Raw genomic sequence first — 21,572 nt, 5'->3', positions numbered from 1 at the left:
TGAGAAACAGTATCTTCCCCCAGATGGAACCGTCACTCATCCACCTGAACCAGGCCATTAGCCACTTCCACACTGATTTGTTATAATATTCTGCATATGAGAAAAGTAACACCTGGCCTGAAAACGGCACTATGCACTTTACAATACAACAGTCAGTATCAGGCATATATCGCCAATCTAAGTTCACAATGTGTCAAATTCTAGATTTATTATCATTAGTTTAATTATTGCACCCCTACAGTACATTGTACACTTAAGTATTCTATTCTATTCAGACATATACAGGAAGCAGGCTTTTTCATTGTAAGCTTACCTCAGTTTCTTTAGGATCCTGTCTGGACAGTAGGTCCAGAACTGGCTGCACATCAGCAACCTCATGAGGTAAGAGCTGCATGAAGATTTTATAACCCCTCACCTGCTCAGAAAACAAAACAACAAGTAACAGACTTAATTTAGAGAGGGGTTCAATTCGTTCATCCACTGTAACAACCATATTACACAGAGTGCAACCTGGACAGTCGAAGAGAGTACGGCTTTTGGCTGACCTTCGAGATAATGTAGAGACATTTGAAGCTCAGATGAACCAGCATAGGTGGAGACTTCTCGCTTCTCACCAAGTCCAACAACATGTTCAACATCCACTCTGTTGGAAAATTTGGGGAGAAAACAAAGAGCTTCAAACAAAGGCTATGTAAGAAGGAATTGTCAGATACTTCACATTCGTTTCGAAACCAGTATCGGCAAAGTTACAGATGCAGTAGTGCCTAAAAATGTTGCCACGTAATTTATCACATGATGATTGATGATTTTTCCTTTTTCATCCAAGTATACAAAAAACAACAATGACAAGACAAGACAATCACACATACAGAGCGAGAGAGAGAGAGAGAGAGAGACACACACAGCTGGTTTCAATTTGCCATTCCGAGGTCAATGGCAGAGGAGAAGAACTCATGTGGACCAAAGGCTAGATATTCCAACAAATGGTGTTGAGCAGAAACATAAAAGGATCTCTTGAGTTGCACAGAAGCAGTTATGCTGGCCTAGCCTGGAAACCAGACGAATATACCAGTGTTGAAAACATAATCAGCCCATTCAACTTCTATTAAAGGCCTGGACCACATGGGCGAAAAGGGCGATGAAGGCGATGATAGCAGAGACGAAATGTTTTGATAATCGTCATGGCTGCGATTCCTTTCTTTCAATCATTTTATTTTTCATGTTTGCACAAACTGATACATGACACACATATACATAGACAGACTAACACAGACATACCTACATACAATCATACATTATACATACATACGTCCATAGATCATCTTCTTCTTACTACTTATATGTATTCATATAGTCTTCGAAATCATAAAACCTTTGTACTTAACAGGAATGGTTCCTTAATTTGCTAAATCCCTTGATAATATTTCTGCATATTCTCCTCCCATGTATTCCACAACTGGGCCCCAAACTAAGAAAAATCCATCCACGTCTCCATGGAGAACATGTGTGAGCCGTCTAGTGGGAGCAGTTGTAGAACATTATGGAGCCAACTTGATAATTGATACAGATGGAACAACATCCTCAATCCAACATTGTAGTATTGACAACGTAGCACAGTACCATAGGATAGCGCCACATTAGATGCACATATGTGCCAGAGCAGTCTTTATCATATTTGCTCCTTTGATATGGTGTAGTTTGTAATATATGTATAATCTTGAATTGAATTTCCTGGGGCTTGTAGTTGCAACATATCTTTTTACTATTTAGCACATTTCTTTTTCCATTGATGGTCATAAATTGCAATTTGTAAGTCCCGTTCCCACGACTGCCTGCACAGAATGTTGCAGATGGACCATCCCAGATAAGTTTCCATCTTGTGGGTCTGTTGGCTTTCTTCTACCATTATAATAATAATAAAACTTTATATATAGCACTTTTTTAAAACAAAGTTACAAACAATCAAAACAGCAATAAACAACAATAATGCAATAATTAAATAACAACAGATAAAGAAATAACAAACTCAGCACTAAACTGAGGCCTTGGCCTCTGTGAACATTTTACCAGATGCTTGGAGGAGAGTCTATCCTTTTGGCTGAGATAATGTGAAGGAGAGAACAGAGGAGAGAACTTTGGAACAGGGGTTTATTGCCAACACCAGGCCACTATAACGCCAAAATGAAGATTGCACAGTAACAATGTCATATTGGAATCCAGGGGTCTATGAATTATTGGAACAGATACATAAAAGAGAATATAAAAGGAGCAGATTTTAGGATGAGCTGGTTGCTTCTACGATATTGACAGCGTATCCTGTTTGTCTGTACTTTACTTTCTTGCGAATAAACCCTACTAAGATAATTCAGTTGGAGTTTGCCTGGTTGATTCCGTCTGTATTCCTGTCTCCTCCCTGTATATCTGGCACCTTTCAATAACAACACTTGTTAATGATTGAGTTAACCTGACCTCTGGTAAGCTGTTCCAGAGCTTAGGGGCCTTTACAACTTTGGTGACCAATTTAGCCTTATGAGTCACCTTAAATTCAAATGGACGCCGACCAGATACGTGCCGGCACATAATAGTTCAACGATATTGCATAGATAGCTAGGCGCTAGACCATTAAGACCGGTGTTGTATGTGCTTATATCGCCTAGTACCTGTGATGAGCCTAGCTCCCGCATTTTGAACCAGTTGTAGGCGATGTATTAGGCTTTGGCTAAAACCACAGTACAAAGCATTACAGTAATCATACACTAGAGCATTCACAAAAGTCTTAAGATTACCTGTAGACTAGAAAGAAAATATTTAATGTTGTAGTTTCTTAAATGCATGAAGCAGGTCTGTACTACCTTTTTTACCTGGCATTCAAAACGGAGTTCAGTGTCAAATTGGACACCCAGGTTTCTCGCAATGGGAGTCACATTCGTTGCCAAGGAACCAAGACTGTCTAGAATGGTAAATAGAATAACTTCCATTTGCAGGTGAGGCACGGTTGAACGGTTTACAATACCACAAATCCCATAATCCCATCCACTCTGCACTATCTAACCCTATCTGGATGATAACCAACATATGTTGGTTATTGGCTGCACAATTTACATAGGCTCAAATCACATAGCACGAGAATGGGGTGAGAGACAGAGACACCATCCTACCACACTGAGAGAGTGTGAGTGTGTGTGTGTGTGTGTGTGTGTGTGTGTGTGTGTGTGTGTGTGTGTGTGTGTGTGTGTGTGTGTGTGTGTGTGCGCGCACGCTTGCGGCCATGCGTGTGCAAGCGTGTGTTTTACCTAGATGTGGGTCCAGAAGATGCGGCTGCTCCTGGTATCGATCCATGATGACTGTACAAAAGAAGCACCATTTTAGAGTGAGGTATCTAGCTAACAAGTTAATGAATTGATACAATGGAAACAAGCCCCTAGAGGGATTGTGTTATCCTTTTAACAATTATTGTAAATGTACCTCTGTACTAATTGCAAACTGTTAATAAAGTATTCAATCAATCAAAAATAACTCTTTAGGCCCGGACGCAGAGCGGCGTATCACTGTAAAGGCAGACCAAAGGAGTTCAAACACCAAACCTGAGAACTATTTGGGCAGCAGATTGGCCGCAGCAAATACACGCCTTTCAGCCTTTGTGCCATGGGGTGCTCTAGGTGTGGGGGTCTGAGTGGACCATCACCTGTAGCCACCTTTAGTGTTTCTGATTGTGTGTACCCAAAATGTAATTCCTGGAAATGCCACTGCATGGGCGGCTGGCTTGGCGTTCTGGGCAATAAGCTGCTAAATGTCACTCCCCAACTCCTGTCATTCTACTATACTATCAAGTATCAATAAAAGGCAGAACCCCCCATTTTTAGTTTTTGTAACATTCCTAAATCCTAATCCTACACTATTAAATTGATGACCGGGTCATCGGTCGGTCAGTACTAGTAGGAGACTCTTTGGCCCCTTTTCCACCGGTGTCGGTTAATTTTTCCTGCCCAATATTGAACCCGTTTTTTGTGATAATGGGGATATACAAATCACACAAAACATGGGGTGTGTAATAAGTGATATTTTTGGTGAACTACTCTACTGGATTGACACAGTGATCGATGCTTATATTTATATCATCATCTCACCCAGGAACTTTTCTACTGCAACATCTCTGGTGGTGGTGTTGCCGTGCACCTCAGGGAGGCTGCAGAGCAGAGCCCGGGCCTCGGCGCTCTCCCTGAACTCCCCCAGGAGGCAGGCTTTGGCCACCACCTCCGCTTCACCTCCACCTTCGCCGCTGCAGCCATTCTCCTCCGTCTCCGTCAGAGCCATGCTTGTAGCTTGAGTTTTTAACAACAAAGAAAGGACGTCTAATTTCACTTAGTTAAATCGTGTAGTAGCGCGCACACAGAGAACCTGGAGAGGAGACTGAACGTAGAAGACTGTCCACTGACCACTGTCCAGTCCAGCTGACTCGCTAGCTAATGGTACTGTTGCTATGACAGATAGCTAACGCGGAGGAACTGCGACATAACAAACCGAACTGGGTTTTCTTGCTTTGGTGGCGGTGCAGGCGGATACAATTTTAGTCTGCGTCGTCAGTTACATACATTTATAAAATAGTTATCTTTAATAATACAAAAAAAAAGACGTACGCGCACAAAAAATACAACAGTAATATAAGTTGTAACAATGTATCCACTTGTTTTCTGTGCTCACTGTTCACGACAACATCACGCTGGTTACCGCCCCGCTAGCCGCTACAGGGAGCGAGAAGGTTCAGTTCAGCTTGTGTTATGTCAACTCATTTGATTTTTTGCTGCGGCTTTATAATGCAGATACCGGGTATACCATTATTTATATCTATTGGATTATGACAGCTGTACAGTGCAAACTAATGAGGAAATTCAGATTGATATTAAATTAAATACTTTGCTACCGGTATGTACTGCTTTTGAGTTCTTATGTGTATTAAATCACACCTGTGTGAAGTGAGTGTCGCTAATATATTAAAGTCTCATTACACACTGGCGAATTAACGACGCGATGCGAATAAGCGATCTGAAAATGCGAAATATTGCATGTCTCACTTCACATTGGCTACTCCTCTGATGATCTCTCCTGTCAATCACACAAATGAAGGACAAGGAATCTGAACCAAGTCCAGTGAGGCGACTCATCTGTTGTCTGTATGACAAGCAGGTCAAAGCCAAGGTTATAAAAGTTTCTGGACAAACAGGCTCGGCTCCAGGATGAAATGAACAAGGGGCCGGGGCCAGTTGAAAGTGGCGAGGGGGCACACCTGTATAGTAAAACATTAAAACATGTTTAAAAAAAAACGTAAAACTGAGGGGAACCCCTCGACTCCCGATGGCCCTCACTGCATATCACCCTCCCATCTCTCTCCCCATTTCCTGTCAGTCTACTGTCTATCCCTCTATAAAAATATAAAATAAAGGCGAAAGCCTGCACAAACATTAAAAAAAAATATATATATGTTAACAAACATCAATAACATTTTAAGTAACTAAACCCAACTTAAAATTGAATGAAAACAATGGAAATAGAAGAAACTAAATCAAAACCAGAAAGATAGAGGTAAAGTGTGGTTGCTGATGTATGATGAATCTTTAGCACTACAAAAAATCAAAAGGCTCCATCTTTGCGCGCGTGCATGTGATTCATGTGCGCGTAACACAATCAAGTAGGCTACAACCGTTTTTGCGTTCACACGCCCAATGCAGTTTTTTAGTCTCCTCCCTACCACTGAGTGGTTTAGAAACTGTTGGATGACCAAAAACATTAGCTGGGGTTCCTGTGTTGCGTTACATTGAAATCGGTGACCTATGAATACGGTTTAGACGGAAGCAACAACTGTACCTTGTATGAAATAGGGCCCTGCAGGCTGCAGGCCCTGGGGAGTAAACTCTAGTAAATTCCATTGCTAATCCATTGCTAATCCGGGCCTGATGATGATGAATTGACCCACATGACGTCATGGAAACTTTATACAATGTTTTCACTAGAATAAAGTCAGGTATAGTCACGTTGCCTGGAAATCACCTTTTTTGAGGGGCGCTAGTCCCTCAAAAAACTTTGTGCGTTTGTGTGAATCGTAACAATAATTTGATTGGTTGAGCACGAATTGAGATGATTTGATTGGCTGAGTAAAGTACGTATTGAGGATATAAACTTTTTATTAAAAAGTGAGGGCAGAAAAGTGAAGAGACAAATTGCGATTAGCCGGAATGAGATGATGAGTGCCCCTCACTTCACAAGGGTGTGATTCTTACCTTTCTATATCATGCAAATGAACTAGTATTCACCAAGCATTCATGGCGTTTTACCTAATTCATCCGTGCGCTTCTCATTATCACATTGTAATACATATCTTCACTGTTATTTTGTACAGAATAAACCTGGCAATATATTAAGCTTAGTTCCCCATCCCATGCTCCAAGAGAGATCTGAAGCATGGGATATTCGTTTTATTTGGAATCAAAGGTAATAATTAACAGTTAATTAATGTATTGTTCAATACAGATCAATAAAAACATAGTGTGCAAGCTGTCTATGTTATAGACATCATAACCAAGTTAATAAAAGGTAATAAACTTGTTCAGTTTCGTACATACATAAATCAATCATCATACTAAAATAAAGAAACCTATAGAACAATAACTTCAGTGAATAATTATAAATAATACATTTTAGAATTTAGGAGAGGGAATGCCATGTCTGTGTGCTGAGAAATGGAATGATTTCGGACTACCTTTTTTCAGTGCTGGAATATCTCCAAAACACACAAACAGAAATCAGAATATGCTCAACCTCTAAGTATTTAGCAGTGATGTTTATATTCGTAGAAGAAAGTGGTTTCTGTTACAATTTGTCATGAAAGCTTTTGGATATCAGAGGTCAAACTAGACCTCTTTGAATCGGTTAAGTGTGCACTCATTTCACAAGGTCCTTCATAATCCTTATCGCGGAGCCTCTGTAGCCTCCGCCGAAGTGATTCCAGTGATTCAGATAGTGGAAGAGCTGGTAGAGCTGATTTCTCTGCGCAAATCCCGGCGCCTTGGGAATCTTGTCGTGGTAGGCAGAGTAAAAGGAGCTGTTGAAACCGCCGAACATCCCCGCGATGGCAAGCTCGTACTCTGAATGACCATAGAATGAAGCCGGGTCAAAGATGACGGGGCCCTCGGAGCATTCTGCCACGTTGCCTCCCCACAGGTCTCCGTGAAGCAGGGCAGGAACCACCTCCACATCCGCAAACATCTGAGGGATCTTGGGCTGTAAACAGCAGGTCAACACAAGAGACAGGAGAGTATATGAAGAGAAACGTTTATCTGTCCATTACTGATAAGATGTACTTTACACTTACAGCAGTCTTTCCCAAAGATTTTAGCTCCAGAACTGGTGAAAATATCAGATCTTGTAGAGGTTCTTGGTTCTTAACTTGATACTACCATTTCATGCTACTTTATACTTCAGAGGCACAATATTGTACTTTTTTGAGGGACGCCCTCCTATGTCCAGCTTTGACGGTTTGTGTAAACACAAACATTAAATGCCATTGACAATGCATAGCTAGCTTTGAGTGTTTGTGTAAACACAAACATTGAAGATGAAGGTGAGGACGAAAATTGTGATTGGCCGGAATGAGATGATGTATGATGATAAGAGCACCCCTCACTTCAGTGTGATTTGTAAATTATAAATGGTGATACATTTGTATAGATTACGCTACCCAGCAGTATATAAGTCATTAAAATGAGCTCCACCTTTACTAGCGACAACATTAAAAGTGATTAACCCATTAATGATCAATACATTATTGACAATAATGATAGTACAATTACATGATTATGATTCTGAATGGAGATTCTGCATAATGTCTACTTTTACTCTTGATACTTCATGTCGATGGTACTGTAATAATGTACTATGACATTAAGTCCTGAGGCCGACACAATGCCTTCTAAGCGACGTGCTATGAGCTTATGCTATTTTGAATAGCCAATGCTAAAATCTAAATTCTACAACAGGTAGTTTCGAGGAAGAAATCTGATTGGTTGAAACGACTTCTAGCCGCACCATTCACCACCTAATCAAAACAAAGAATTCAGCTGCTCTGTTTTCCCAGAGCGCTAGCAAACTCGGTGGCTAGGCTAGCTAGTTTCTTGGGACATTTGTGGTCGTAGTGACTACATCTGTCATTAAAAAGATATATTTGTTCAGCGATTTTCTTAGTTTTAAGGGTAACTGTTATAGAATTGCAATATTACACTTGAGGGTGTGTTTTAACATTCACTTCAGTGATGCTTGCGGAACTCTACTTCGTCTCGTTCCTTACCGCATCACTGTCGTGGCAATAATCATATTAAACCACACCCTCTCGTGTAATATTGCTTAAATCACAGATTCACAGTTTTAATGGTAGGTTTTGAATGCAGGACGTTTACTTGTAACAAATACTCTGATATTGCTACTTAAGACTTATACATGATTCAAAATGTTCTGACTGAGGGAGGGGGTTACCTGGAGCAGAGTCCATAACTCCCGGGCTTCTCTGTCCCCATAAGACTTCTCCACTAGATTAAGCTGATGCTCCAGTCTATTTCTGGAGTAAAATGTCACCCAGTCATCCTGCCACTCATTTTCCTGGGAAGATATGAAAAGCATGCAAAATGTAATCACTTAGTTAAAACCCTAGCGTCGCTATTGTATTCAGGGCATGTAATAACAGGCAAACATTCTGTAAAAATAGTACGACTTTGGATTATTAGAAGACCAGCAATATTATTCCACTTGAGCAATCAATTTAAAATCATCAGAGAATCAGAGTTAATTTCATCACATGTTTACAGGTCTAAAGAAGAGGGTGAACTTCGTTTTAGTGCAAGCTCCATTATTCGTTGTCAGGAGACAAACAAACCAGTATTAATACATAGACAGACATCATGATCTGTGCACAGACTTTTCAGTGATACCATCATTTACCTGTGGTATTGATCCACAGCATGTAGGTACATGGAAGCCATACTTTTCAATGGTGGCCACCTCAGACTGCCCAGCTCCTTCTCCTGCGTGCATATTAAGCATAAATTAAGCATGAACTCAGCTGCCCGCCTGCTCACCAGTGCCCACTCCCGAGACCACATTACTCCAGTCCTCTTCCGTGACCTCGACGGGATACCCATCAAACAATCCACTACAAAATACTGCTCCATCCATACCTCTCTGACTTCCTACATTCTCATGTCCACTCAGGTCCAGTCCAGTGATGCCGCAAACCTCCTGGTGGAACTTTCTCATTTCGATTTTTAGTACTACCGGTATATAAATCTGAGGCGTTATTATTATTTTGCATATGTATTTATATATTATACTTAAAGCAGACATAGACTAACCACGATAACATGTACAGTAAGGTATCCAGCAAAAATCTCTTACATTTTACAGTTACCTACAGTGGATGGTATTAAGTGAGTTATTATTGATATGAGTTGAATTACCTACGGTCTGTTGCTCTTCAATTAGTTTGTCAATCTGTCTCTTGTTGTGAAGATGTAGATTTGCCATCTGCTCTCCAAGCACCTTTGAATACCTGTATTTGAGGAAGATGGCAAACAATCATCAAATATATTCACCTCAGTACTCCCAACAATCCACCCCACATGATGCTACAAGTTAACTTAACGTAAGAATATACATGTACAAACTGTACATACAGAAGTAGACACATATTAAGCTCTCAGGTTAATACTGTATATGAGGACATAGTAAATGTACGCAACAGTGTAGGAGAAATAGTGAGTACCTGCATCCTGTGTACGGTAATGTCAGATTAATAACAAATGTCAATATATACAGTATTATACCAATTATAGTATGAAAGAGATCTTACTTGGTCAGGCCTTTCATGTCCACATGTTCCATTACAAACACAGAGCCTCCTGTGTCAAGCTCAATCACCTTCACAGGCTTAGGAACCTTTATGGTTTCTGTCTTTATGATGGCCTCCAAGCTGGCCATTTCCCCATCAAACATCTCCTTGGCCTGAATACGGTAAAAGAAAACGGTAAAATTAGAGATTTATTAACATGCCTGAAGTAACACGATACGTCACCTGTTGTATGGTTAACAATTAAGATGTGTGTGTGTGTGTGTGTGTGTGTGTGTGTGTGTGTGTGTGTGTGTGTGTGTGTGTGTGTGTGTGTGTGTGTGTGTGTGTGTGGTTGCACCATTAAAAGATTAGTGTCGGCTCTCAACATTTAGATTTTCCATATCCATGAATACTCTGTATTATAATACGTGTAACCGTAATTCCATCGAGCCAACTAATTTAAATGGTAACAGGATAGGTGTGCAACAAGCAAGAGTGGGCATCTCCGTGTTAAATGGGCTATTCTTTCCAAAATATTAGAAAATACAATATTTACATCGATGTGCCCCTGCACCTATCCTGTGTGTCCATTTAAATGAGTAGGTGTGATGAGAATCATGAGGGGGAGTCAGTCCAGGGGGACACTAAAGTAAATTGCAAACGAACTGATATTAAATCAGAAGACATAAACAGTGAAATTAACCTGACTCTTGTGGTTTATCTTCACAAACACAGTCCCATTGTCAGTGCTATAGCTGTGCCCTTCGCTGATGCATCCACTCCCAGAATATCCAGTTGCCTTCAGCGTGGAGGTGCCCAGCTCCTTCTTGATCTTAGCTTCCATGGTCCATATGGTGTGATACAAGTTCTCGAGGAACCGGTGTAGAATGTTCACGACACTGTACTCCTACTGTTGACAGTAGGACTCTCGAGTTAATTGGTTTACATGAGGATGGGAGTAGCTGCTTCTGCTTGTTATTGTTGCGACTTGTGTTTTGGTACCGGGTTATGTGCTTGGTTATGTGTGTGAGTGTGTCATCAAGGTATTAACCAATCAACAATCAGCAACTGGATGATTGGTTTATTTTTGTCCTATCACAGTTCCGGTGGACTGTCACATGAGCGTCCGTTTCTATGGTACCAGACAGGCTGTCTGGCTAGTGGTCCTTGCTAGCGGCTCCGTCTTATGAGCTAATTTAGAACTTCCTGTCTGAGAGCTAGCTAATTTAAGACATCCGGTTGCCTTCAGAATAAAATAAGGATATTTAATTCGTTATTTAAATAATTATTACATTACATTATTAGTATTATTATTACATTACAGTTATTGTAAAGACACACATTATGTTTCTGTGTAAAAATAAGTAATTAAATAACATAAAAAAGTTATCTAAATGGATAAATGCTATTCACTGGAGTGCATGGACTTTATAAAGTGGACACTGGACAAAAGACGGCTCCGCGAGGCAACTATCTGGACATACACACGCGTTCGGGAAGATGTCCTCTACCACCCCACAGTCTCCGCTAAGCGGGAGAGGTGTAAAATTCACAGCAGCAGAGCTTCTACTGGGGTCAATGCAAAAAAATGTACCGTTTCCGGACCCAGAATGGACACTGGACAAAGAGGCCTCCGCGAGGCAACTATCTGGACATACCCACGCGTCCGGGGAGATGTCCTCTACCACCCCACAGTCTCCGCTAAGCGGGAGAGGTGTAAAATTCAGAGCAGCAGACCTTCTATTGGGGTCAACACTCAAAAAAGTGCCGTTTCCAGACCCAGAATGGACACTGGACAAAGAGGCCTCCGCGAGGCAACTATCTGGACATACCCACGCGTCCGGGGAGATGTCCTCTACCACCCCACAGTCTCCGCTAAGCGGGAGAGGTGTAAAATTCAGAGCAGCAGACCTTCTATTGGGGTCAACACTCAAAAAAGTGCCGTTTCCAGACCCAGAATGGACACTGGACAAAGAGGCCTCCGCGAGGCAACTATCTGGACATACCCACGCGTCCGGGGAGATGTCCTCTACCACCCCACAGTCTCCGCTAAGCGGGAGAGGTGTAAAATTCACAGCAGCAGAGCTTCTAATGGGGTCAATGCAAAATAAATTACCGTTTCCGGACCCAGACTGGACACTGGACAAAAGACGGCTCCGCGAGGCAACTATCTGGACATACCCACGCGTCCGGGGAGATGTCCTCTACCACCCCACAGTCTCCGCTAAGCGGGAGAGGTGTAAAATTCAGAGCAGCAGACCTTCTATTGGGGTCAACACTCAAAAAAGTGCCGTTTCCAGACCCAGAATGGACACTGGACAAAGAGGCCTCCGCGAGGCAACTATCTGGACATACCCACATGTTCAGGGAGATGTCCTGTACCACACCCCAGTCTCCGCTAAGCGGGAGAGGTGTAAAATTCACAGCAGCAGAGCTTCTACTGGGGTCAATGCAAAAAAAATACCGTTTCCGGACCCAGACTGGACACTGGACAAAAGACGGCTCCGCGAGGCAACTATCTGGACATACCCACGTGTTCAGGGAGATGTCCTGTACCACACCCCAGTCTCCGCTAAGCGGGAGAGGTGTAAAATTCACAGCAGCAGAGCTTCTACTGTGGTCAATGCAAAAAAATGTACCGTTTCCGGACCCAGAATGGACACTGGACAAAAGACGGCTCCGCGAGGCAACTATCTGGACATACCCACGTGTTCAGGGAGATGTCCTGTACCACACCCCAGTCTCCGCTAAGCGGGAGAGGTGTAAAATTCACAGCTGGAGCCCTTCTACTGGGGTCAATGCAAAAAAATTACCGTTTCCGGACCCAGAATGGACACTGGACAAAAGACGGCTCCGCGAGGCAACTATCTGGACATACCCACGTGTTCAGGGAGATGTCCTCTACCACCCCACAGTCTCCGCTAAGCGGGAGAGGTGTAAAATTCAGAGCAGCAGACCTTCTATTGGGGTCAACACTCAAAAAAGTGCCGTTTCCAGACCCAGAATGGACACTGGACAAAGAGGCCTCCGCGAGGCAACTATCTGGACATACCCACGCGTCCGGGGAGATGTCCTCTACCACCCCACAGTCTCCGCTAAGCGGGAGAGGTGTAAAATTCAGAGCAGCAGACCTTCTATTGGGGTCAATGCAAAAAAATGTACCGTTTCCGGACCCAGAATGGACACTGGACAAAAGACGGCTCCGCGAGGCAACTATCTGGACATACCCACGCGTCCGGGGAGATGTCCTCTACCACCCCACAGTCTCCGCTAAGCGGGAGAGGTGTAAAATTCACAGCTGGAGCCCTTCTACTGGGGTCAATGCAAAAAAATTACCGTTTCCGGACCCAGAATGGACACTGGACAAAAGACGGCTCCGCGAGGCAACTATCTGGACATACCCACGTGTTCAGGGAGATGTCCTCTACCACCCCACAGTCTCCGCTAAGCGGGAGAGGTGTAAAATTCAGAGCAGCAGACCTTCTATTGGGGTCAACACTCAAAGAAGTGCCGTTTCCAGACCCAGAATGGACACTGGACAAAGAGGCCTCCGCGAGGCAACTATCTGGACATACCCACGCGTCCGGGGAGATGTCCTCTACCACCCCACAGTCTCCGCTAAGCGGGAGAGGTGTAAAATTCAGAGCAGCAGACCTTCTATTGGGGTCAACACTCAAAAAAGTGCCGTTTCCAGACCCAGAATGGACACTGGACAAAGAGGCCTCCGCGAGGCAACTATCTGGACATACCCACATGTTCAGGGAGATGTCCTGCACCACACCCCAGTCTCCGCTAAGCGGGAGAGGTGTAAAATTCACAGCAGCAGAGCTTCTACTGGGGTCAATGCAAAAAAAATACCGTTTCCGGACCCAGACTGGACACTGGACAAAAGACGGCTCCGCGAGGCAACTATCTGGACATACCCACGTGTTCAGGGAGATGTCCTGTACCACACCCCAGTCTCCGCTAAGCGGGAGAGGTGTAAAATTCACAGCTGGAGCCCTTCTACTGGGGTCAATGCAAAAAAAATACCGTTTCCGGACCCAGAATGGACACTGGACAAAAGACGGCTCCGCGAGGCAACTATCTGGACATACCCACGTGTTCAGGGAGATGTCCTGTACCACACCCCAGTCTCCGCTAAGCGGGAGAGGTGTAAAATTCACAGCTGGAGCCCTTCTACTGGGGTCAATGCAAAATGAGAGCACTGTACATAATCATTCTGTACAGACTCTGAGTCTAGATGCTGTAGAAATAGATCACTCGTATAGCACTGTACAGACTCTGAGTCTAGATGCTGTAGAAATAGATCACTCGTATAGCACTGTACATCAGTCTGTACAGACTCTGAGTCTAGATGATGGTACTGTTCAGAGTGTCATGGGACTATCTAGTGCTACATTAGGACCCTTCAAACACAGTGCCATTGAACCTACTACCTTTACTTTGAAGTCTTCAGAATGGGACACTGTAAACTCCTTAAGAGTCAAAGGAAATAAATATTTTAAGATGTATGAATGGCAAGAGCTGTTTGCCAGCAAAGTCAAGGAATCGAATCCATACTGTATAATCCGTTTTGTTAATCACTACTTTTCTACCGCTGTCGTTAGAAAATCAAGCAAGCCATGTCTGACAATCATTGGCGCCTGTCGGCATACTTCATGTGAGATGACCTTTAAAATACATCTCTATTCATTCGAAGACGGCATATTTCATATAGCTTACACTGGCAACATACATCACACAAAGGACAAATTGAGAGGTAGATATATTAGAAGCACAGAGCGTGCAAACTTGGGTAGAAAAATGAAGAACCGATTTGCACATAATGCTTACATTGAGGCAGTGAACAATGCAGACCCAAGGTCTTTAATAGCTGGAAATCGTAGTGGAGTTGGCAAAGACACTTCTTTGTACAGGCAGGTCAAATATGAACAGCGGAAACTAGGATGGAAGGATAACAGTGAGATCAAAGCTTTGATGGACCTTAAAAAAGAATGGGAGGATAAAGACACAGACAGTGTTGTTGTAAAAGGATTCATTCAAGTTATTAAAGTTAGTCCCCTTAAGGTTATATGTTTTAGTGAAGCAGGAGTGAAACTGTGGCACAATGCGACCGCACAATGTGCCGCGTCATGGGATGCCACAGGGGGGATCATTAAGACTAAACTAACAGAGAAAAGGATTTTGTATTATGAAATTATAGTAAGTTCATTTAATTCATCAACTCCTGTTGCATTCATGATCTCTGAAGAACATACTCAATCGGCTATAGAGGAACTACTCACACAATTGAGATGCAAAGAGAAGGAGATATTTGGTACAAACACAACACCGATTCAGATTAATAGTGACAGGTCCATAGTGCTTTTAAAAGCCAGTATGCGTATCTTCAATCAAGATAGCATGAGTATGTACTTGTTACGCTGCTGGAGAATAGTGGTAGGAAAGGCAGATAACAAAGATTTAGATTTCTGTACCATAAGGGCATGTAAAAGTCATTTGATGAAACAGGCAAGTCACATTTGCAAACAACAATACATACACAGAGATAAGAGGTATAATTTGGCTATGTACATCTTCAGCACTTTAGTTAATGCCAAAACACTACAACAAACAAGTACAATAGTACAAGCTGCTTGTATTGTACTTGGTAGTAAAAGGAACTCTAGCGTGGTGCAAGCCAGTATTGACACCATCATGTCTGAGACACAGAAACTAGCGCCACAGAAAGAAATTGTTGATACAAAGCATGATCGACAAGACAGTCCTTATGACACTGTGATTGATCATGACTTCTTTGGTGATTTTGAGGATGTCAGTGAAAGTACATCTCCCTTCAAAAAACATTTTGAAACAGTAAGGACTGAAGCCAATAAAGCAATGAAAACCACCAATGACACAGGTGAAAATACCTACCATGGGGAACTGATTTTAAACAAGCTGTTCAAGATGCTGTCAACTATTCCAATATGGTCAGATCTCCTCTCAGGTGATTTGCAGAGATTCTCTGGAGCCTATGCTGCACAAATAAACCTGTGTAAGAAAAGCACAGCTATTTCTGAGGCCACATTCAAAAACACAAAAGTGTTGCTTTTACGAAATGAGAAACACAGACTTGACGAATGTGTACAGCACATGCGCTTATTTTACAACCAGTCAGCCATAGATTTCTGTGACAAAGCAGCATACAGAACAACACAGGTAGAGTGTGTAAACCCAGCACCACCTGTAGAAAATTGGAACAAAAAACGAAAATTGCCTAAACATCTTAGGGGCTCTTATCAACACCGGCCATCCCCACATTCAAAGATGTTCTTACAAAATCAAAGCTCAGCAAGTGTGCCAGACAAAACAAAGCCACAAATCAGAGTCACAGAGACAGGATTTTGCAATAGTATATGCAGGTTTGCAAATAATGAAAATAATTGTTGGCTAAATGCAACTCTACAATCTATACTGCATCTACAAGTAGTACGAGATAAATTGAAACCATTGACACCTACTTCGATGGTTCAGTTGTCATCTATGCCGGGGAATTTAGCAGCTCTCATTCAAGCGTTTTTTCAAAATCCAGGTCACACATTTGATTGCAAAACAATCTGTGGTGTCACTCAACAACTAGTGAATAGCATCCCAGACTTGGCCGTAGGAATGCACAATGACCCATTAGATTTTATACATTGACCCTATTGACCCCAGTAGAAGGGCTCCAGCTGTGAATTTTACACCTCTCCCGCTTAGCGGAGACTGGGGTGTGGTACAGGACATCTCCCTGAACACGTGGGTATGTCCAGATAGTTGCCTCGCGGAGCCGTCTTTTGTCCAGTGTCCATTCTGGGTCCGGAAACGGTATTTTATTTGCATTGACCCCAGTAGAAGGGCTCCAGCTGTGAATTTTACACCTCTCCCGCTTAGCGGAGACTGGGGTGTGGTACAGGACATCTCCCTGAACACGTGGGTATGTCCAGATAGTTGCCTCGCGGAGCCGTCTTTTGTCCAGTGTCCATTCTGGGTCCGGAAACGGTACATTTTTTTGCATTGACCACAGTAGAAGCTCTGCTGCTGTGAATTTTACACCTCTCCCGCTTAGCGGAGACTGGGGTGTGGTACAGGACATCTCCCTGAACACGTGGGTATGTCCAGATAGTTGCCTCGCGGAGCCGTCTTTTGTCCAGTGTCCATTCTGGGTCCGGAAACGGTACATTTTTTTGCATTGACCACAGTAGAAGCTCTGCTGCTGTGAATTTTACACCTCTCCCGCTTAGCGGAGACTGGGGTGTGGTACAGGACATCTCCCTGAACACGTGGGTATGTCCAGATAGTTGCCTCGCGGAGCCGTCTTTTGTCCAGTGTCCATTCTGGGTCCGGAAACGGTAATTTTTTTGCATTGACCCCAGTAGAAGGGCTCCAGCTGTGAATTTTACACCTCTCCCGCTTAGCGGAGACTGGGGTGTGGTACAGGACATCTCCCTGAACACGTGGGTATGTCCAGATAGTTGCCTCGCGGAGCCGTCTTTTGTCCAGTGTCCATTCTGGGTCCGGAAACGGTACATTTTTTTGCATTGACCACAGTAGAAGCTCTGCTGCTGTGAATTTTACACCTCTCCCGCTTAGCGGAGACTGGGGTGTGGTACAGGACATCTCCCTGAACACGTGGGTATGTCCAGATAGTTGCCTCGCGGAGCCGTCTTTTGTCCAGTGTCCATTCTGGGTCCGGAAACGGTACATTTTTTTGCATTGACCACAGTAGAAGCTCTGCTGCTGTGAATTTTACACCTCTCCCGCTTAGCGGAGACTGGGGTGTGGTACAGGACATCTCCCTGAACACGTGGGTATGTCCAGATAGTTGCCTCGCGGAGCCGTCTTTTGTCCAGTGTCCATTCTGGGTCCGGAAACGGTATTTTTTTTGCATTGACCCCAGTAGAAGGGCTCCAGCTGTGAATTTTACACCTCTCCCGCTTAGCGGAGACTGGGGTGTGGTACAGGACATCTCCCTGAACACGTGGGTATGTCCAGATAGTTGCCTCGCGGAGCCGTCTTTTGTCCAGTGTCCATTCTGGGTCCGGAAACGGTAATTTTTTTGCATTGACCCCAGTAGAAGGGCTCCAGCTGTGAATTTTACACCTCTCCCGCTTAGCGGAGACTGTGGGGTGGTAGAGGACATCTCCCCGGACGCGTGGGTATGTCCAGATAGTTGCCTCGCGGAGCCGTCTTTTGTCCAGTGTCCATTCTGGGTCCGGAAACGGTACATTTTTTTGCATTGACCCCAGTAGAAGCTCTGCTGCTGTGAATTTTACACCTCTCCCGCTTAGCGGAGAGTGGGGTGTGGTAGAGGACATCTCCCCGGACGCGTGGGTATGTCCAGATAGTTGCCTCGCGGAGCCGTCTTTTGTCCAGTGTCCACTTTATGAAGTCCATGCACTCCAGTGAATAGCATTTATCCATTTAGATAACTTTATTATTATTATTATTATTATTTAATTACTTGTTTTTACACAGAAACATAATGTGTGTCTTATAGCATCATTTAAATGCTTAATTTGTAGTTTTAATGTGCAAATTAAACTTTTTTTCAATACTCTAGAGGTACTCTTATTTTGAAGAGATCGTCCACCGGAAGCCTTAAATTAGCTCACTAGATTAGCTCACTAGACAGTGCCCTTGCTGGCTCATCGCTGTGATGTGTCATCTACTCCTGTTTGATAATAGCACATGTTTTGTTTTGGAAAAGCAATGAAATGTGTCTGTTGCTTGGAGCGACTGGTGTTGGGAAAACTCTATTGTTGAAGCGTCTACATAATATCCTTTGTGTCGGTGGTCTACAAAGATTGTAGTGTGTAATACATCATGTGTATACAGTATAATGTATGATCTGCCATTCTAGGGCCAGTATGCTTAAGGTGATCAACTTATTGATTTACTACATTATTTCTGGTTACACGGTTATTGACTGCACGTGTGTGTACGAGAGTTTAAATCTTTAGGCTACAGCACACCTTAGGTTTTTGTACATAAATGCGACGACAACACAGGGTAATATAACTGGGTGTATAGGCCTGTAGGGTTGGGGGACTACAACCCTAAACTGAAATGGTGTATGAAGATAAGTATATAAACATTCTTCTTTAACACGGGTCGTGTGTACAGCTCACAGGTGATGGGTCAGCTGAACTGGGAGAACCGCCTGTTACTCTGCCTACAGTGAGTAATAAAGAGAAGTGGTGTTGAGAGAGAGGTGTGAATGGAATCATCGTGCGTGCGCATATATGGCACATGTTTCGGTAATTGTCGGTAATATACATAAAATGGGTGGATTGTCATATGGCGCTGTATTTTATTTTTTCTTCTAACATAGAACATAGGCACCAGGGTGCAGTACTTAGTTTAGACAGTACTTGGTTTAGACTAGTCATTGGTTAGACCAGTCATTACTTTAGTCCTACAACTATACAACCTATCTCAAACCCTCACCCTAACCCTAACCTCCCACGGGGCAGCACACCTAAACCTAACCTTAACCCATGTCTAACCAATGACTAGTCTAAACTAAGTATGCACCCCGGGCACCAACCTGATGGATAATATCTTTCTTCTAACATAGGTTGGCACCAACCTAACGGATAATATCTCTCTTCTAACATAGGTTGGCACCAACCTAACGGATAATATCTCTCTTCTAACATAGGTTGGCACCAACCTAACGGATAATATCTCTCTTCTAACATAGGTTGGCACCAACCTAACAGACGTGACACTGAAGAAGAAGAGGGTGACTGTCAGGGAGCTAGGAGGCTGTATGGGCCCCATCTGGCCGAGTTACTTCAACGACTGCTCCTGTGTCATTGTACGTTCTTCTTATAGCATACGTTTTTCTTTCAGAATCACTTCTGAATTAACACTAAGCCACACTAGAGATGTGCCAATACATTGAAATTAAAAGGTTTCACAATCACAATTACATTAATAATTTGTTAAAGTGCAGCTACAAGTTAGTAAAAATAAATTAAAATTATTATTTAAATTAATTTGTAAAGGTCCCTGCACACTACTGCATTTTTCTGATTTTTAGCCGCGTTTTTCAGAAAAACGTGTCCAGTGTCCAGCATTAAGTGTATAAAACAGTCTTGCAACATCATTTGAAGCATTCAAAATATGACTGTAAATTAAATCATGTGATACATTATGTGGTATCGGACTGGCATACTCACCGTTTCTGTATTATTTTAGGCTAACTCTAAGCCTAAAATACACAATAACATCAACATGTGAACTGAAAGCCTGTTTAAGTTTTCAGTGCTGACATGATGCTTGACTGATTAACCGATAAATATATGTACTGTATGTTTTTACATAGTTCATGGTGGACTCAGCCAACATATCACAGGTATCTTCCTCCTGCATCCAGCTGCTGTCTGTTCTCGCCGCCAAGCCTCTGCAGACTGCCTCCGTTCTAGTTATATTCAACAAAAGGTGAAGCTGCCATAACACATAACATTGACATAACACTGACATTTAATGCACTCTGTATACTTACTTAGATCTCAGAGACAGGAAATAATATATAGCAGTGGTTCTTAAACCTTTTAATTTCAAGGATAAGAACCCCCATAACCCTGAGAGGGTAACAAATTGGTTCCATTTGTACACTCTCAGAGTTACAGACCTCTAAGCGTCCATTTAGAACCCTGAGGGTCCCTGGACCCCACTCTTCAGGCTCTCAGAGAGAACAGTGCTGTCATTCATCCTATCATTCTCAGCTGGAAACACCCTTTTCTTTTCTTCCCACCTTTTCCCAGGGATCTGCCTTGCACAATGAGTTTGGTAGAGATGAAGTCATTGTTCAGAATGGACGACATTGTTGCATCCGCTACGCAGCCAATCACAACGCTGGAACTCAGTGCGCGTTCTGGTCAGGGACTTCAGGAGGTACTGGCCTGGCTTGATGCAGCCGTGACCAAGTGAACTTGCACGCCATCCTCCTCTTGCACACAACGCATGACACCACCGTCCATCACAACTTCAAGACTTTGAGTGATGTACTGTACAAACCGAGTTGGCAGGAGATGTCATCGTAATATAAATAAAAGAGTATTTTCACACAATCTTCTATTATACATGCTTTATATGTTTGTATAAGAGCTCTGGTAGAGAAGAAAGAAGAATTAATAGCCTTGAAAGTAAATAAATGAATAATCTTGTGTGGCACAACATTTATTTGGAACTGTTGAAGATGATGAAGTCATGAATTAATGTGTTGTAACTTATTATCATAGGAAACTGGAATGACGATATTACCGGCCATTGTAATAATCGACTATCTGCATTCCTAGTAAATGTTCAGTTTTAAAGAATTGAGCGTTACTAAAGCTTTGACATTGAATCCCAGTACTGCAAAGCAAACTTTAAGACATCTTGAACTTGTATAAGTAGTACAATCCTACTGACCATTTATTAACAGAAACTGGCAATGTTGAATTACTAGTTCCCTGTTTAGCTCTCACTATAGGTTTATTGTAGTTTTTTTTCTTTATTATTTTTTGTTACCAGCTGAATATAAACCAATACTATTTCAAAGACAGTCAGTTTGACGGTCAGTTTGAAATAAAATAAAAAAGATTGTTGGCTAATCAAATTATAGTTTCAGTTAGGTTAAAGACTGTCCTTAAATAAACACTACAAAGTCATGTGAAAATATGCA

At 42.7% G+C, this 21,572-nt stretch overlaps 3 protein-coding genes across 7 annotated transcripts in view; 1 reads left to right on the top strand and 2 right to left on the bottom strand.

Moving 5' to 3' along the window:
• tbcd (tubulin folding cofactor D) overlaps positions 1–4,730 on the bottom strand; it is a 46,488-nt gene extending 41,758 nt beyond the window's left edge. For 2 of the 3 annotated variants that reach the window (XM_080776114.1, XM_080776112.1), the window contains exons 1-4: positions 4,128–4,730; positions 3,294–3,344; positions 546–643; positions 314–415 (exon numbers count right to left, since the gene is read on the bottom strand). In XM_080776114.1, coding sequence (XP_080632240.1) covers positions 314–415; positions 546–643; positions 3,294–3,344; positions 4,128–4,314 — 438 coding nt within the window. In that variant the 5' untranslated portion in view covers positions 4,315–4,730. The remainder of the gene's footprint in view (positions 1–313; positions 416–545; positions 644–3,293; positions 3,345–4,127) is intronic. The other variant, XM_080776113.1, reaches the window with a different exon arrangement.
• Positions 4,731–6,039: 1,309 nt separating this feature from the next.
• Positions 6,040–10,862, bottom strand: LOC308323709 (ketosamine-3-kinase-like). Its single transcript, XM_080775499.1, has 6 exons — positions 10,575–10,862; positions 9,893–10,044; positions 9,501–9,592; positions 8,986–9,068; positions 8,524–8,646; positions 6,040–7,275 (listed from the first exon to the last, which is right to left on the bottom strand). Exons 1-6 carry the CDS (start codon positions 10,713–10,715, stop codon positions 6,937–6,939), a joined length of 930 nt encoding a protein of 309 aa, XP_080631625.1. The 5' UTR covers positions 10,716–10,862; the 3' UTR covers positions 6,040–6,936.
• Positions 10,863–18,535: 7,673 nt separating this feature from the next.
• On the top strand, positions 18,536–21,470 carry arl16 (ADP-ribosylation factor-like 16). Of its 3 annotated transcripts, none has more exons than XM_080776918.1 (5): positions 18,536–18,674; positions 19,021–19,075; positions 19,602–19,718; positions 20,229–20,344; positions 20,671–21,470. In XM_080776918.1, the coding sequence occupies exons 1-5, from the start codon at positions 18,613–18,615 to the stop codon at positions 20,834–20,836; spliced, it is 516 nt and encodes a 171-aa protein (XP_080633044.1). In that variant the 5' UTR covers positions 18,536–18,612; the 3' UTR covers positions 20,837–21,470. The 3 variants fall into 3 exon arrangements, with proteins under 3 accessions (XP_080633044.1, XP_080633045.1, XP_080633046.1); XM_080776919.1 differs by having other exon boundaries at positions 18,542–18,682; positions 19,029–19,075; XM_080776920.1 differs by lacking the exon at positions 18,536–18,674 and adding an exon at positions 18,762–18,774 and having other exon boundaries at positions 19,022–19,075.
• The last annotated feature ends 102 nt before the right edge of the window (positions 21,471–21,572 follow it).

Source organism: Protomyctophum bolini (assembly GCF_963924005.1).
Source record: "Protomyctophum bolini genome assembly, chromosome: 11".
Classification (NCBI taxonomy): Eukaryota; Metazoa; Chordata; class Actinopteri; order Myctophiformes; family Myctophidae; genus Protomyctophum; species Protomyctophum bolini.
Note: the sequence above shows the minus strand (reverse complement) of the source record. Positions and strands in the feature narration are given on the sequence as shown.

Bases quoted from the DNA above. Each gene is read 5' to 3' on its own strand.
- arl16 (XM_080776918.1), top strand. From the start codon at position 18,613: ATGTGTCTGTTGCTTGGAGCGACTGGTGTTGGGAAAACTCTATTGTTG. The intron at 19,076-19,601 runs GTGAGTAATAAA...CTTCTAACATAG, and splicing joins CGCCTGTTACTCTGCCTACA to GTTGGCACCAACCTAACAGA. The intron at 19,719-20,228 runs GTACGTTCTTCT...GTTTTTACATAG, and splicing joins ACGACTGCTCCTGTGTCATT to TTCATGGTGGACTCAGCCAA.
- LOC308323709 (XM_080775499.1), bottom strand. From the start codon at position 10,715: ATGGAAGCTAAGATCAAGAAGGAGCTGGGCACCTCCACGCTGAAGGCA. The intron at 8,647-8,985 runs GTAAATGATGGT...ATATCTTCCCAG, and splicing joins GCTGTGGATCAATACCACAG to GAAAATGAGTGGCAGGATGA. The intron at 7,276-8,523 runs GTAACCCCCTCC...TGCTGTTTACAG, and splicing joins AGTTATGGACTCTGCTCCAG to CCCAAGATCCCTCAGATGTT.